Source organism: Brachyistius frenatus, unplaced genomic scaffold (assembly GCF_029030835.1).
Source record: "Brachyistius frenatus isolate BFR_SWC_R1_liver_20210118 unplaced genomic scaffold, ASM2903083v1 Contig_120, whole genome shotgun sequence".
In the NCBI taxonomy this organism is placed as follows: domain Eukaryota; kingdom Metazoa; phylum Chordata; class Actinopteri; family Embiotocidae; genus Brachyistius; species Brachyistius frenatus.
Genome location: NW_027210719.1, coordinates 1,230,773 through 1,243,612, shown reverse-complemented (window position 1 = coordinate 1,243,612; position 12,840 = coordinate 1,230,773). Strand labels below are relative to the sequence as shown.

Below are 12,840 nucleotides of genomic sequence, written 5' to 3'. Positions count from 1 at the left end.
TAATACTTAAATTCTTGAAGTTTGGTTCTCACACAGATTTATCTATGATCTCTGTTGAGTCATAACTTCTGTTAAAAAGTTGTATTTTTCCCTGCAGTGGACAGAATATTTTTTTATCTGGATGGTTAGCGGCGTCTTTGAGGACTTTTCAGAACGACAGTGAATACTACTAAACAACCTTCTTTCATCTTTGTGACTCCAAATGGAAACAAGAGAGACGAACTGGTCGCAGGTGAAGGAATTTCAGCTTTATCTGTCTCACAACGCACCAACACAAAGGAAAATGTAATTTTTTTTTTTAAAAAAACAACCACTTTAATAGAAGAATCTTAATACAAAACTTAAATGCAAATATTTGTATTAATACTTACTGTATAGTGAAAATCAAAAGGTTACATCACTTCTCAGGTGTATAGCTTTTTCTTACAAAAGTAGTACCTGTTCAAATATTATATGAAAAAATACGAGGTAAGACTGAAGCACCACAACTGGGCTCTACTTATTACAAATATCCTCACAGTTCCTTTTATAATAGTAAAGGGAGTGTTGGGAGTTTATAAACTGAGGTAAAACCACATTTATTTAGACCAGTTTTTCTCTGTTTAGTTGACTTTTAATAACCAATGTGGTAACACAGTTTATTTCTGACGCGGTCGCTACAACAATTAGTCCCTAAATGACTTAGTGATTTAGTTTGAGTCCATTTGCTTGTTTGACTCTGGTCTTCACTGCTAATGAACAGAAACAACCACCTTCTCTGGCGTACAGTGAGCGAATACATTGTATGTTCAAGTGCAATTACTGTGTATGTCCACAGTTACAGATCATCATGAAATGTCAGGACCGCTTCCTGTTTCAAATCCAGCTGTGGTCACAGCAGGTACCAACACAACATCTCACTCTGCTAGTACCTTATTAGAGGTGCAATAGGTAAGATTATTAGTTTAAAAGTCTTTAAAATTCACTGAAATTACCCACCGACTGCAAAGAATAACCGTTTTGATGTTGCGTCAAAGATATCGGTGTATTCAGCCGCAAAGATATCTACCGAGCATGTTAACCAGGGAGCCCCAGCTTGCGTGTAATACCAACTCGCACCTCAAGAGGCGATAGTGAGTCACTGTAGCGTTCAGTCTGCCCTCAGTCCAACGTGACAGGAGGAAAAAAGTAGTGACTCATATGTTGTTTGAATAGAACAAATACAACTGGCTGAAACTTTTGGCAAAATAGAAGCAAAAAAAAAAAAAAGAAGCTAATATTGGTGTTGTTTTCCACCTCTGGAGACTCCTGACGAGTGAAGGAATAAAGTTTGATGCTCAACTCGCTAAAATAGCTGTATGTAAAATAGCTTTAATCTCGCTGTCTACAGAACAAAGAGACAATTTCATGTAGCAAACAAATCAAACGCGGCGACCTTATTGGACAATTTAAACTAGATCTTAACTGCAGCTAATGACGACACAAACTGGAGTGAAAAACACTAAATGGGGTTGATAAATGGTTTTGTTGTATATTCTTGCAACTGTCGTATTTGCTAAAAATGGGAGACAAGCGAGCTGTAACGTAAACTAAAGGCTTGTAGTCTTTTGGTCAATCCTCTGCTGGGTCCGAACAATCGGACTTTACAATTAGCGCTTATAAAAAGAAAAGCCAACATCTGCCTAACGGCACGGCAAGAACGCGCAAAATTACATCAAAAACTGCCCGGACGCTACGATGACTCAATATTGCTTCTTATCGCACAAAATGTTATTACACGACCGGACTAAAATGTTATATATTGCACCTATAAATTCTACGTATGTTGGTCAAAAGAGTGTGTTAATATGGTGACGCTGCATAGCAGGGCTAATGCATACAACCACACCTGCAGGTAATTTAGTTTTTTTAGTTTTTTTTTTCCAATCCACCTGAGATTCCTCTCCATTCAGTAAACCTCCACGGCGGTACACGTGTTACCAATAACATTAACGAGGACTCTGTTCAATTCAAGTGTCCCAGGAAGCAAACAAACTACCCGGACCCCGAAACTGAAGCCACTAAATTTAACCATCGTTAATCCACACCTGTTTCTCCTGCTGTGGCACAAAGGTCTTCAGAGGAAGGTGGTTTTTTTTCTTTGTTTTTTTTCCAGTCACATTTCTTAAAAAAAAAAAGTCTCATAATTGGGAGTGTTCGCCCTGCTGGTAGCACGCTTCACACCGTGATGACCTGAAGTGAAAAAGCTGTTGTGATCTACAGTTGGTGTCAGAGGATGGAGTAAAAAAAAAACAAAAAAAAAACGACTAGTTTTCCTCTTTTGGAGGACACTGTTCTCTGCTCCCTTTTAACTTTCTTCTTTATCACACTGAAGTCCTCCGCGGGTGTTTACACATATTCGGACTTATTAAACCTCACGCTCGTGTCGTACTGCAGTTATTCTAACAGTGTTCATGTCAACATGAAAGTAATAAATACGAATAACAAAGTCAAACAATCAGCCAATCAGTTAAAGGTATTTTTAAGCTTCACATGACCGGCTTTGCAGTCGTACAAATAAGTGGTCACGTGACGTGAGCTCCCATGAGACGTTGTCGTGTCATTGGGTTGAAGAAAGAGCTCTTTATTTGAGGTCATCGAGTATCAATTAGACCGCTGAAGGTGCAGTTTGTCCCTCACTGCCTGCTGCAAACAAACCAACAGGTTGAAAGAGCTTCACATGCCCGCACGGCCCGTTAGACAGTAAGGAAATCAGCTGTGGACGTAGCGAACAGCTGCTGACTGCAGTGTTTCAAGAACAAAGTGCCTCTTCTTCCGTACAGCTAATCTGGATGTTGAAACATGCTTCATGTAATAAAGAAGCGTTTTTTTTTAAAAGGAAGCAGATAACAGTGTTACGAGCCGGAAACTGAAGTTTCCTTTCGTACTGGTCAATGATTATTACTTCAGAGAATGTACAATAACATTAATATACAGAAGACAAATTAATTCAACAATCAGTCCGTTTAGCTTACAGTAGTTAAGGCTTCCTATTTGATTACATAAATTCATACGTGACACTGATGGTCCAACATAGTGGAATGAATAATGTGCCTCTTCCTGTTTGCTAATAATTTCAAGTACCCATGTGTAGGGAGACCCGACTTCATCAGCCGTACCACAGAGCTCTGAAGGGTCGTGTGACAGTGTTAAGAGTGTGAACCCCTTACAAACTGAGCAGAGTCTACAACCTGCTGCGTTCAGGCGGGCTTCTCCTCCACGTCCTGCTCTTCTTCATCATCTCTGTCGTCTTTGACAATCCCTTCATCGATGCTCTCCAGCCTCAGTCTCTGACCGTCCAGGTATCTGGGCCTCGGCGCTGCCCTCGTCGTGAAGAGCCCCCCCGGCAGCGCCAAATCCTCCCCAAACAGGGTGAGCTTGGCGTCACTCTCTATGGCCTTCGCCAAGCACGAGGCAAACGTGTCGAGACATTTGTGAACCTCCGCGTGGACTTGGACTGAAGACGTGTTTTCAGCTGAGGAAACACACACAGAAAGTGATTTATTTATGGGGGGGAGGTGGAGCTTTAACACAAATGGTCCAAGAAACAAACCTCGTGTTCGGCGTGCTGTTTTTGTTTCGTCACTCGCCAACAACGAGCTCGTTTTTCAAAAACCCTCTGAGTACGAGACGTGGCCTCTCCTCTCTCATCCCCTGTGGAGCAATAAGTGACAGATACCTTTGGAATGCTCCACCTGGTCTTCAAAGGTGACCGAGCTCCTCCTCTTCCCGGACGCGTTCCCGTGCTGCTGTTGTAGGGAGGAGCCGTCGGTAGAGAAGTTATCCAGCAGCATCACATCTGTGCCTGCGCGGGCCACAAACAGGAGCGCTGCTTTACACACAACTCTGGACGTTGAAGGAAAAGTCCCCTTCATACCACCGAGAGGCGGGAGAGCGCACAAATAAGCCAGATAATGACACATTTGTGTGTAACACATGACATTACTTGCCCTTCCCGCACCATCCTGAGCTGAAAACATGAGCTGTGAAACAGGAATGTTGAGGCTGACGGTAACAAAGCTGTGGGAGTGTGATGCAACAAGGTTAATGACACCATGTGCCAGCCCTCCCAAACCTCGTGCATTAAATATTATCCTTCAACTGACAAAATTCATCTTTTGCAACAGATTTACTGTAGAAATAATATATTAAGATAGTTTCAGCTTCTCAAATGTGAAAATGTGCTGCTTTTCTCTGCTTTATAAAGTACAAATGTCGGATCAATGAATCCCTTTTGTCACTATGTGACGCTATTGTGTGTATATAAGAGAAGTTTTAAAGCTTTTTAAGCGAACTTAGCTGCAGCAAACGCGATTGGTCAAATAACTGGTAAGCAGATAAATAACTGACCACAAGAGATGATTGTTTTTGTACATTTTGCAGGAAAAAATGTCAAACATTGTCTGGTTACAGGTTTTCAATGATAGCCAACTATCACTATTTAACTATCATAACATTTTTGGACTATTGGTTTGACAGACCAATAATGTGTAAGCTTTAGGGGGATTATGATGGGCATTTTAAAGATTAAATTGAAACTAAAATGAATCCTAAAAACAATAATACCACATTAGGCTTTATCATTCTGGACCTGGAGACTATGAGCTGCTATGTAAGAGGTTATTATGGCTGTTGGCTGCAATTTATTTATTCATTGATACGTTATAATAACTAGGACAGTCAGAATTTCACTGATCTGATCAATTTTGTTTACTGTCTAACTCCGATATCAGATGTTGAACCGGAAGTTCTGACAAAACATGTCGAGGAGCCAACAACATGCTCATTGTTAGCAGGTTTGAGTCAGTTTTAGTGTTAACACTGAATGACTCATAATCTAAAACACCAGAACTGAAACCGCTGTGACCTATTGGTGCATTACGCAACACAAATGGAGGACCTGCTCAGTTGAAAACAAAAATCAAACAAATTGTGGTGAAATAGCTGCAGAAAGATCTTTAAAAAAAACAAACGAGCGGTAAATATTTGCAGTCATTTTATAAAGTTTAATTAGCAGTGACTTATCAAACCTAAAATATTGTCTTTTCCGGATAGTTTGAAAAGTTAGACAGTAGGTATATAATATATACAGAGTGGATTTGACACGTACAAACAGATTATTTACCCCGTCCTTCTGCTTCCTGTGTGCACCACTTACATGAGTCCTGAGTGAAACTGAAGCCAGTGTCTCCTGTGCTGCTCCCTGGGGCCAACAGATGTCCTCCTCCAGCCAGCATGGCGGTCAGGTGCGGGGACATCCCCAAGTCTGGAAACACACAAGTTCTTTTGTGATCATCATACAGAACAGCAACGTACATCTAAACAGGCTGTGTGTACCGTAGACAGACATTTATACACACATTGACTTTACATAAACTACCTGTATTCACACAAGTAACTTATTAAGCCATTAAAAAATTCAACCTGACCGTATTGAAACCCTGTTCAGTTTACACAAACAATTTAACCTGCATTTTTAATGTTGGTCCATGGATTTTAGTTTGTAATTGTACTTTGGATTTGCTGTTTTTGTTTGTGAAGCACATTGTGAACTTATTTTATATATATTATCATTATTATTATTACGTCTATGTGTTGACATTGAGTGTTTTTACGTGGACGTGACGTTTTTATCCTCGATTTGAACATAGTGGGGATTTAACATTAACATAGAACACAGACAAATCAGCTCATGTGTACACATGAGAAACATTGATATACCGGTCATGATGATTGTTGTTAACAAACACAGACTGCCAGTTTTGAAATCATTAATCTGACCTCCATGTAACCTTTAATTTATTTCACTATGATTGTTGACCTGACTTGTTTGAATGTACGAGTTGGCCCTGCAACCTTTCTACTACAGACTTGAATGGATCAGTATTTTGATGCTTTCTTGCATCTACATGACTAAGTATAAAGTATTTAACCAACTTTCTTTTAAAGAAAAAAATTCAGTTCTTTTTTCATGTTAAAAATGAGACACTTTCACTGCTGCGCTTGTTTGTGTTTCTATCGGTCTATGGTTTCTACAACTTGACTGAAGCAGCGTCTTCCCAACTACTCCAGCTAAATCAGGATATGATGGTTTAGCTGCACCACCACCAAAATGGGATTTTTCCAAAACCTGATCATAACGGGAATACTCATATCCATGTAAATAAACTCATTGTACCTTAATGACAGTTTTACGTTTGCTCTGTTCATCTTTGCTGTTCCTGTTTTCTCTGCATGCGTGTGTCACTTCTTGAACATTGTACACCGAGAGCTGGCAAAAACCACAACGAGCTGCGTGTGCAAATATTTCTGGCCAATAAAGCTGATTTAGTTTTAGTATTTCAACATAAATTTGTCCGAAATCTTTGAACTGATTTGTATGACAGAGTCGGACGCTGCTGTCGTCCCACCTGTGATTCTGTTGGAGATGCTGAAGAGGCGGGACGTCCTTTGCCGTGTGGCGAAGGACTCTCTGTAGTAGCGATCTCCGAAGCACATCCCCAGCAGCTCCTTCCTCACCGTTTTATTCCACAGGCCGTAGATGAGCGGGTGGCACACGGCGCTGCAGAAAGACAGCCATGCGACCAGAGTCTCCAGCCCCTGAGACACACTGCCCTGCCCCCACAGAGCCTCAGTGCACACCACCCCGACGTACGGCCCCCAGGTCATGAGGAAGGTGCCTATCACCACTAGGATGGTGACGAAGGCCTTGCACTGACTACCCGAGTACACGAGGCTCCGCCTGCTCCCATTAGAGGAGGTGGAGGTGCTTGAGTTCTTCCGTCCGTTCTTCTGGGCTCCCGTGGAGTCGTCCTGGGCCACAACAACCGTCCCGCAGTGGACTTTACGGGCTTTCATGCGGGCGACGCGGAAAATGACGCCGTAACAAGCCAGCATGATGAGGAAGGGCGGGAGGATGCACCAGGTGACCCAGAAGGCCGTGTAGCTCGGCTCTCTGTGCCAAGACGCAACACACGTCCACTTGAAGCAGTCGAACTCGAAGGAGGACCAGCCGAACAGAGGAGGCAGACAGCCCACCAGCGAGTGTAACCACACGTAGGCGATGACGACGACCGCCCGGTTCCCTGTGATCTTCATGGGGTAGATCATCGGGTAGAGCACGGCGTAGTATCTGTCGTGATGAGAAGGAAACACTGTGAAGAAATCTGCCGAGTGAATGAAACTCAACACCGTTCTCGAGGGAGACTTCTGAGCCGAGCAACACAGAGGCTGCTCAGATTGGAGTGATACAGAAGCTAAAGCCCCCCTCCACTCCTCCAACAACGCCGTGAGATGTTTTCCTAAAAGCTGCAAACAGAACAGGAAAGAGTTGCCTGGCTGGAGAACAAAAACATGCACTCTATTCAAAAATCCCCAACGGTGCTGAGTAATTGGAGCAGCAGTGAGAACAGCGAGGGCTGTATACTACAGAGAAAATTTACAGTAGGTCTCAGCAGCGTTGTGACAACAAGAATAACGCGTCATTTAACTCAAGCGGCTTTAAATTTCAACTTCAGCAAATCTCAAATGCCTGGATACAAAATCTTAAAAAAGGGCAACAATTTAGTATTACTTTTTAATATTGATTTTTATTGTTGACTGTTTTGTCGAAAGACAGATTCATTCTTCGGTTTTTAACATTTAAAAAAAAACCAGCAGAAATGCTGTTTACACTTTACACTAGAGGCCCAGAGGTGTTTTGTTGAGTGAAAAATCTAAAACCAAAAGAATTTAGCATCATAAAACAGGAAAAACGAGAATACCCTGAAACTAGCGAATGTTTAATATACAGTTAACGAGGCTGGGTATTGTTTTACATTTTGTGATACCTTTGCCAAAATGACACCCAAGTTACAGTATATTCTTTGATACCCTACATACAGGAATATAACCATTGTCTCTTTTTGTAAAAGCGAAATAAACTCAACTTCCCAAGTAAATTACAGTTTAATTTTGTGACAAATTTGGTCAAAATAGAATAAAAATATAATTGTTATTTGAGTCATGAAATATCTGATCAAAGAATAAGCAAATAATCAAATGCTTGACATTTTTTTGGTTAGTACTTTGAAAGTAATGAAGTTTCCTAAAAGGTCTGTTAATGAAAATGGGCTGTAGTATATTAATTAGTTTTGTGTGCAATCTTCTTTGTAATACTAGTTTCTTATTTCTGAACAAAGAAACAAAGGGAAATAACTTGAGCATTCATGAATAGTGCATTCATGCCAGCAGGCATTTAGACCTACTTTGTGTGTAAGCCTGTTTAAAGTTTGTCCCTTGAGCTCAGAAAATCTGCAGAAAAATACCACGACTTAAGTATGAGGTTAACCAATCTGGTCTACAAGGCGACCTTCTGACCGTACAATGAAATACACCAAAAACAACGACTTTTTTTTATTTTTTATTATTAAGTTCGGGAACATGAATGTTTTTCTTAAAATGTCAAATCTCTTATTATGTTAGACAGAATGATGTAAATATGATGTATTACTGAAAATACAAGAGAACTGTGCTTATTTTTGTGAAATTAAATGAGAGGAGTTGAATATAATTACTCCTACAATGGGGATAAAATACCATATTTATTGTGGTATCAGCCACAAAAAGCATTACAGTTGTAACTAAGCGATGAATATTATAACAGCACAGGGACATTCGTGACTAATTTGATTTTAACGGAACAAATGCACTAAATTTAATTAAAACACTCCTCCTCGGCGACACCCTGCTTCATTCACTCATTCACATGTGGAAGCTGCTTAATACAACCAATGGCTCTTGTGGTTAGCTGCCTTGCTCAAGGGCCCGTAATAAATTATGGTAACAAACCACTGAACTCCTTCGGCCGCTGCTTTATCTGCCTGAAAGTAGAGTTTTCTCTACTTTCTGTATGAGAAATGAATCAAATGACTGTAACAAGCGAGATCGTCACTCAAAGTGACGAACCAACAGAAAATGACTGCTCTGCTGCGTAAAACATTGCGGAGGCACCCAGACCACTGCTCACGAAAGCAAGTGTAACACAGGTAGTGATTTTGATTCAGTGATGAGACTCGGAGAACATACTCACGAAGGTTACAGCTTCTCTGTACATGTCACAGTGCTGCGCCCCAAAAACAAGAACCCTCGTATTGTCGCGGTTTTACAGCTCGTAACTCTCCAGCTTTGGTTGAGTTCAGTAGCAGAAGGTAAATTGACAGAACACTGCAATCGTATTATGACTTAAGCATTGAAAAAATATCATACCGTGAGCAAAGTATCATGATAATATTGTATTGTACGGACTCTGTTGATTCCCACTCCTAGAACATAGTCGTGCATTTAGCAGCAAAAGAGCCGTATATTTTTCTCAGGTGCTGGTTGAGACCAAAAACAGCTCAAATTAATCAGTTGCACAGAAATGTGTCACCAAATTATGGAAATGTTGCTGGATTCTGTTTGCAAACACTTGAAATATATATTACTATAAATAGTCAGGGGTTATACAATAGGACTCCAATTATAATCTGGCACTAACCTGTCAATAGCAATAGCTCCGAGGGTGAGCATGCTGGCAGAGCTGATGAGCAGGTAGAGCAGGGCGGTGAAGTTGCACCACACCACGCCGAACACCCACTCTCTCTTGGCTGAGCTCACAGCCACAAACGGCAGCACCAGCACGGACAGCAGCAGGTTGGACAGCGTCAGGCTGAACACGAACTTGTTGCTGGGCGTGAGCAGGTAGGGCCTGCGATAGAGGGTTGCCACGATCAACAGGTTCCCCAGGCAGGCGAGGAGCGTGATGGTCACAATGGAGACGGACTCCAGGGCAGCCAGACCCTCGCCATTCCCCACCGCGGTGCAGTTCCTGCTGATGTTCATGGTGAGAGACTCGGCCATCGGACACGTGAGGCAATGGTCGGAGACTGCTGGGGAGGAAGTCGTGGTTAGAATGAAAACGGATGCTCGAGACCCTGACAAAGAAAGCATCTCTAAAATCTTCTGCCAATGCACCACGACAGCAAATTTCATCTCTTTCGCAACTTGTGAAGCAAAAACAGGCTGTAAAGACTTGAATTTTAAAAGAAACTGAAGAGTCACAAGTGAATTTATAGCATTGAAGTGTTTTACTTTGAAAAACAACAAAACTAATTATTTGGTTTGATTTCCCATCTTAGAAAATTCCCAGCAGGAAATCTCAAGCTGTGCAATTTCAAAAACTTTTCTTTAAAATGTTTATTTTTTAAAAAAATTTTATGGTTCACAAATTCAGACATCAAATTTAAATTCAGTTAATTTGATCTAAAAGTGGGAAGAAAAAAAATCAAGCTGCTATAAATTAATATATAAACTGAATATTTGGGATATCAAGGATGATATTGGTAATATATAATATAGAAAAAGTATGTGCATATTCAATGGTACACTGTATAACACATTATAATGTGTATGCATTTAATAATAGTAGTTAAATAATATTTGTAATATAAAGGTCTTTACAAGAAGTTCACTGACAGCTTTCCTTTTACATTTTACACACAACATATATAATTACTGTATAAAATATGAAACATTTGTATTAATAAAACTACTCAACACTATTAGCAAGTTACAACAATGAAATTATTTTAACAAATGTATGCACAAGTAATGACTATTTAGCGTTGTAATATGAAGGGAAAAACTTGAGTTACTTATTAAAACAGCATGCGTATCTTTTAGTTATCTAAAATGTGTGTTTTTTTACATAGTTTTAGGTTTTCTTGCTGCATTTTATTTGTTCCTTTGCTCAGGATTGTTGAGCAAAGGACGTGTGACTTTATTTACAATCTTTACACCAAACTCAAGAGGCCCAGAGGCTGAAAGCCCTCACTAATAAATCGCCTATGTTCACAGCTCAAGCTTTTTTTCTTTTTTTTTTTAAAGTCGTAGAAAGTCTCATTTGCCAACATTGTTTTGCAACAGAAAAGAACATCTGTTGTCATGTTTCACTATTTCGTCACTTGGTTGATGTTAACTTTTGCGTTTTGGAGATGTTTTAGCTTCCCGTGCTGCTTACGTGTTGACACTGTTTTTTTTTTTTTTGGGTGGAGAGGGTGCAGCACGGCGACCACCTCCAAGCTCGGTAGCAGCACCGCTAACACGATTCAGCCAAAGTCGAGCTCAAACTTTTTTTTTTTTTTTTGGTACCATTGTCCCTCCTGAAACTCTTTTACCTGCTTTGGCTCGGCGCTGTGGCTCCACATTTCCCCCTCCGCAAACACCAACAAGTCCATTTCACTTCGTCTGTTTCCACACCGCATGCACCGGAGGAGAGAGTCGAGCCAGAAAAGAAAAGAAAACAAGTCTACGAGCCAGTCGGCATTGTTCAAGTTTGGTAACGTTTGTCCCTCCTCAGCTGAATCACGGACGGCCAGCTGCGGCTGCAATGGCGTCCTCCTCCTCCTCCTCCTCCTCCTCCTCCTCACCACCACCACCCCTCTCTCATCCTCCTCCCACCCCAGCTTCAAACTCCCTCTCGGAGCAGAGAGCCTCCTTTCGCCGTGTGGGTGGTCGCCGAGGAGGGGTTGACTTTTGTTTTCACATCGCCATTAAAAGCAGCCGACGTTATTTCTCTGCGGTCAAACTTGTGGAGTTGTTTTTTATTTTATTTTTTTATTTGCGCCTAAACAAATCCACCCACGTGCGCTGAAGAACCCCAAAAAGTTTAAAAAAAATAAAATATATATATATATTTTTATTATTATTCAGTACCGGAACCAGCGCGTGACCTGGTCTTTGTTTACAAAACCATGTGAGCGCATGCGGGAGTATTTCCTTTAATGACACGGCTGGTTTGTTTATGAATGGAGGAGTACGCGGCATCGTTTGTTTTGTTTTTTCTCTCCGTGCTGGACCACCCACGTTGATCGTAGTTTCCCGCAAACATACGTCACTCCCAGTTATCCAATCGGCGAGCGGGAATATGGAAAGCCAGCTGGGTCATAATTCGGTCTGAATATTTACCGGCGTTTTGTGCCGTTGTATAAGCTCTGGCCATCAGGCATTCATAAATACCCTCCAATTCGCCAAACAGGCGTCAATTAAACGTCGTTCAATTCAACACCAGGTATTAAAAGCACGTGGTCAGTAAAAAAAAACAACAACTCAGCTCTGTGGTTCTTACTGCTAATGAACAGTAACACCCAATTAGTTAAGATTAGGGGCAGACTGCACAAATCAAGGACCCCCTCCCCTCTCTCTTGATTTGACCATGAACACCATTAAGATTTTGATCAAAACAAAAGATTTCTCAAGCATTTCCCTACTCTATTATAATTATTATTATTATTTTAGCATTCTAGTGCTCAAAAATTCTATCCTGTGTCTATCCCTTGTCTGTATGGCTTTGGTTGGGTTTTTGGCATGAGCAGTGGTGATTGGTTAGTCAGGGTAAAACAATCAAAGGTTAGTTCCACCACAAGCAAAAACCGGATCTGGGCAGACTGAGATTATTACTAGAGTGTGGTGTCAATTTTATTCTTTTAGTTTTGCTGATTTCCACATTACAGGTCTCTTCGTGGACAATATAAAACTCAAAAGGCAGCATTACAAATGTAGACAGTACGATTTGAAAGACACGTGTGCATTATAAAAACATGTACCACAAGGTATTCATCTGATAACACAATCAGCCCATTTGCTGTGAGATGTAAACATTTTCCATTATTGTAAAAATTCTAACGTTTCTCAACATTGCTTGAATGCTGTTCTGACTAATGAAACCAAACTACACAAAAACTGTTATGTCATGAAATGTTAAAATCTTAGTTTTTGGTATTTTGCCTTTATTAGAGGCAGGAA

General features: G+C 40.8%; 1 protein-coding gene and 1 long non-coding RNA gene across 2 annotated transcripts; one reads left to right on the top strand and one right to left on the bottom strand.

The window, feature by feature from the left end:
- Positions 1-289: 289 nt before the first annotated feature.
- Positions 290-11,446, bottom strand: gpr161b (G protein-coupled receptor 161b). Its single transcript, XM_069713701.1, has 6 exons — positions 11,214-11,446; positions 9,536-9,923; positions 6,429-7,150; positions 5,177-5,284; positions 3,698-3,823; positions 290-3,493 (listed from the first exon to the last, which is right to left on the bottom strand). The coding sequence occupies exons 2-6, from the start codon at positions 9,895-9,897 to the stop codon at positions 3,219-3,221; spliced, it is 1,593 nt and encodes a 530-aa protein (XP_069569802.1). The 5' UTR covers positions 9,898-9,923; positions 11,214-11,446; the 3' UTR covers positions 290-3,218.
- LOC138629776 (uncharacterized) lies at positions 789-4,990 on the top strand. The gene is made up of 2 exons (XR_011311579.1): positions 789-880; positions 3,113-4,990. It is a non-coding gene; the product is annotated as an uncharacterized lncRNA (long non-coding RNA).
- Positions 11,447-12,840: the final 1,394 nt, after the last annotated feature.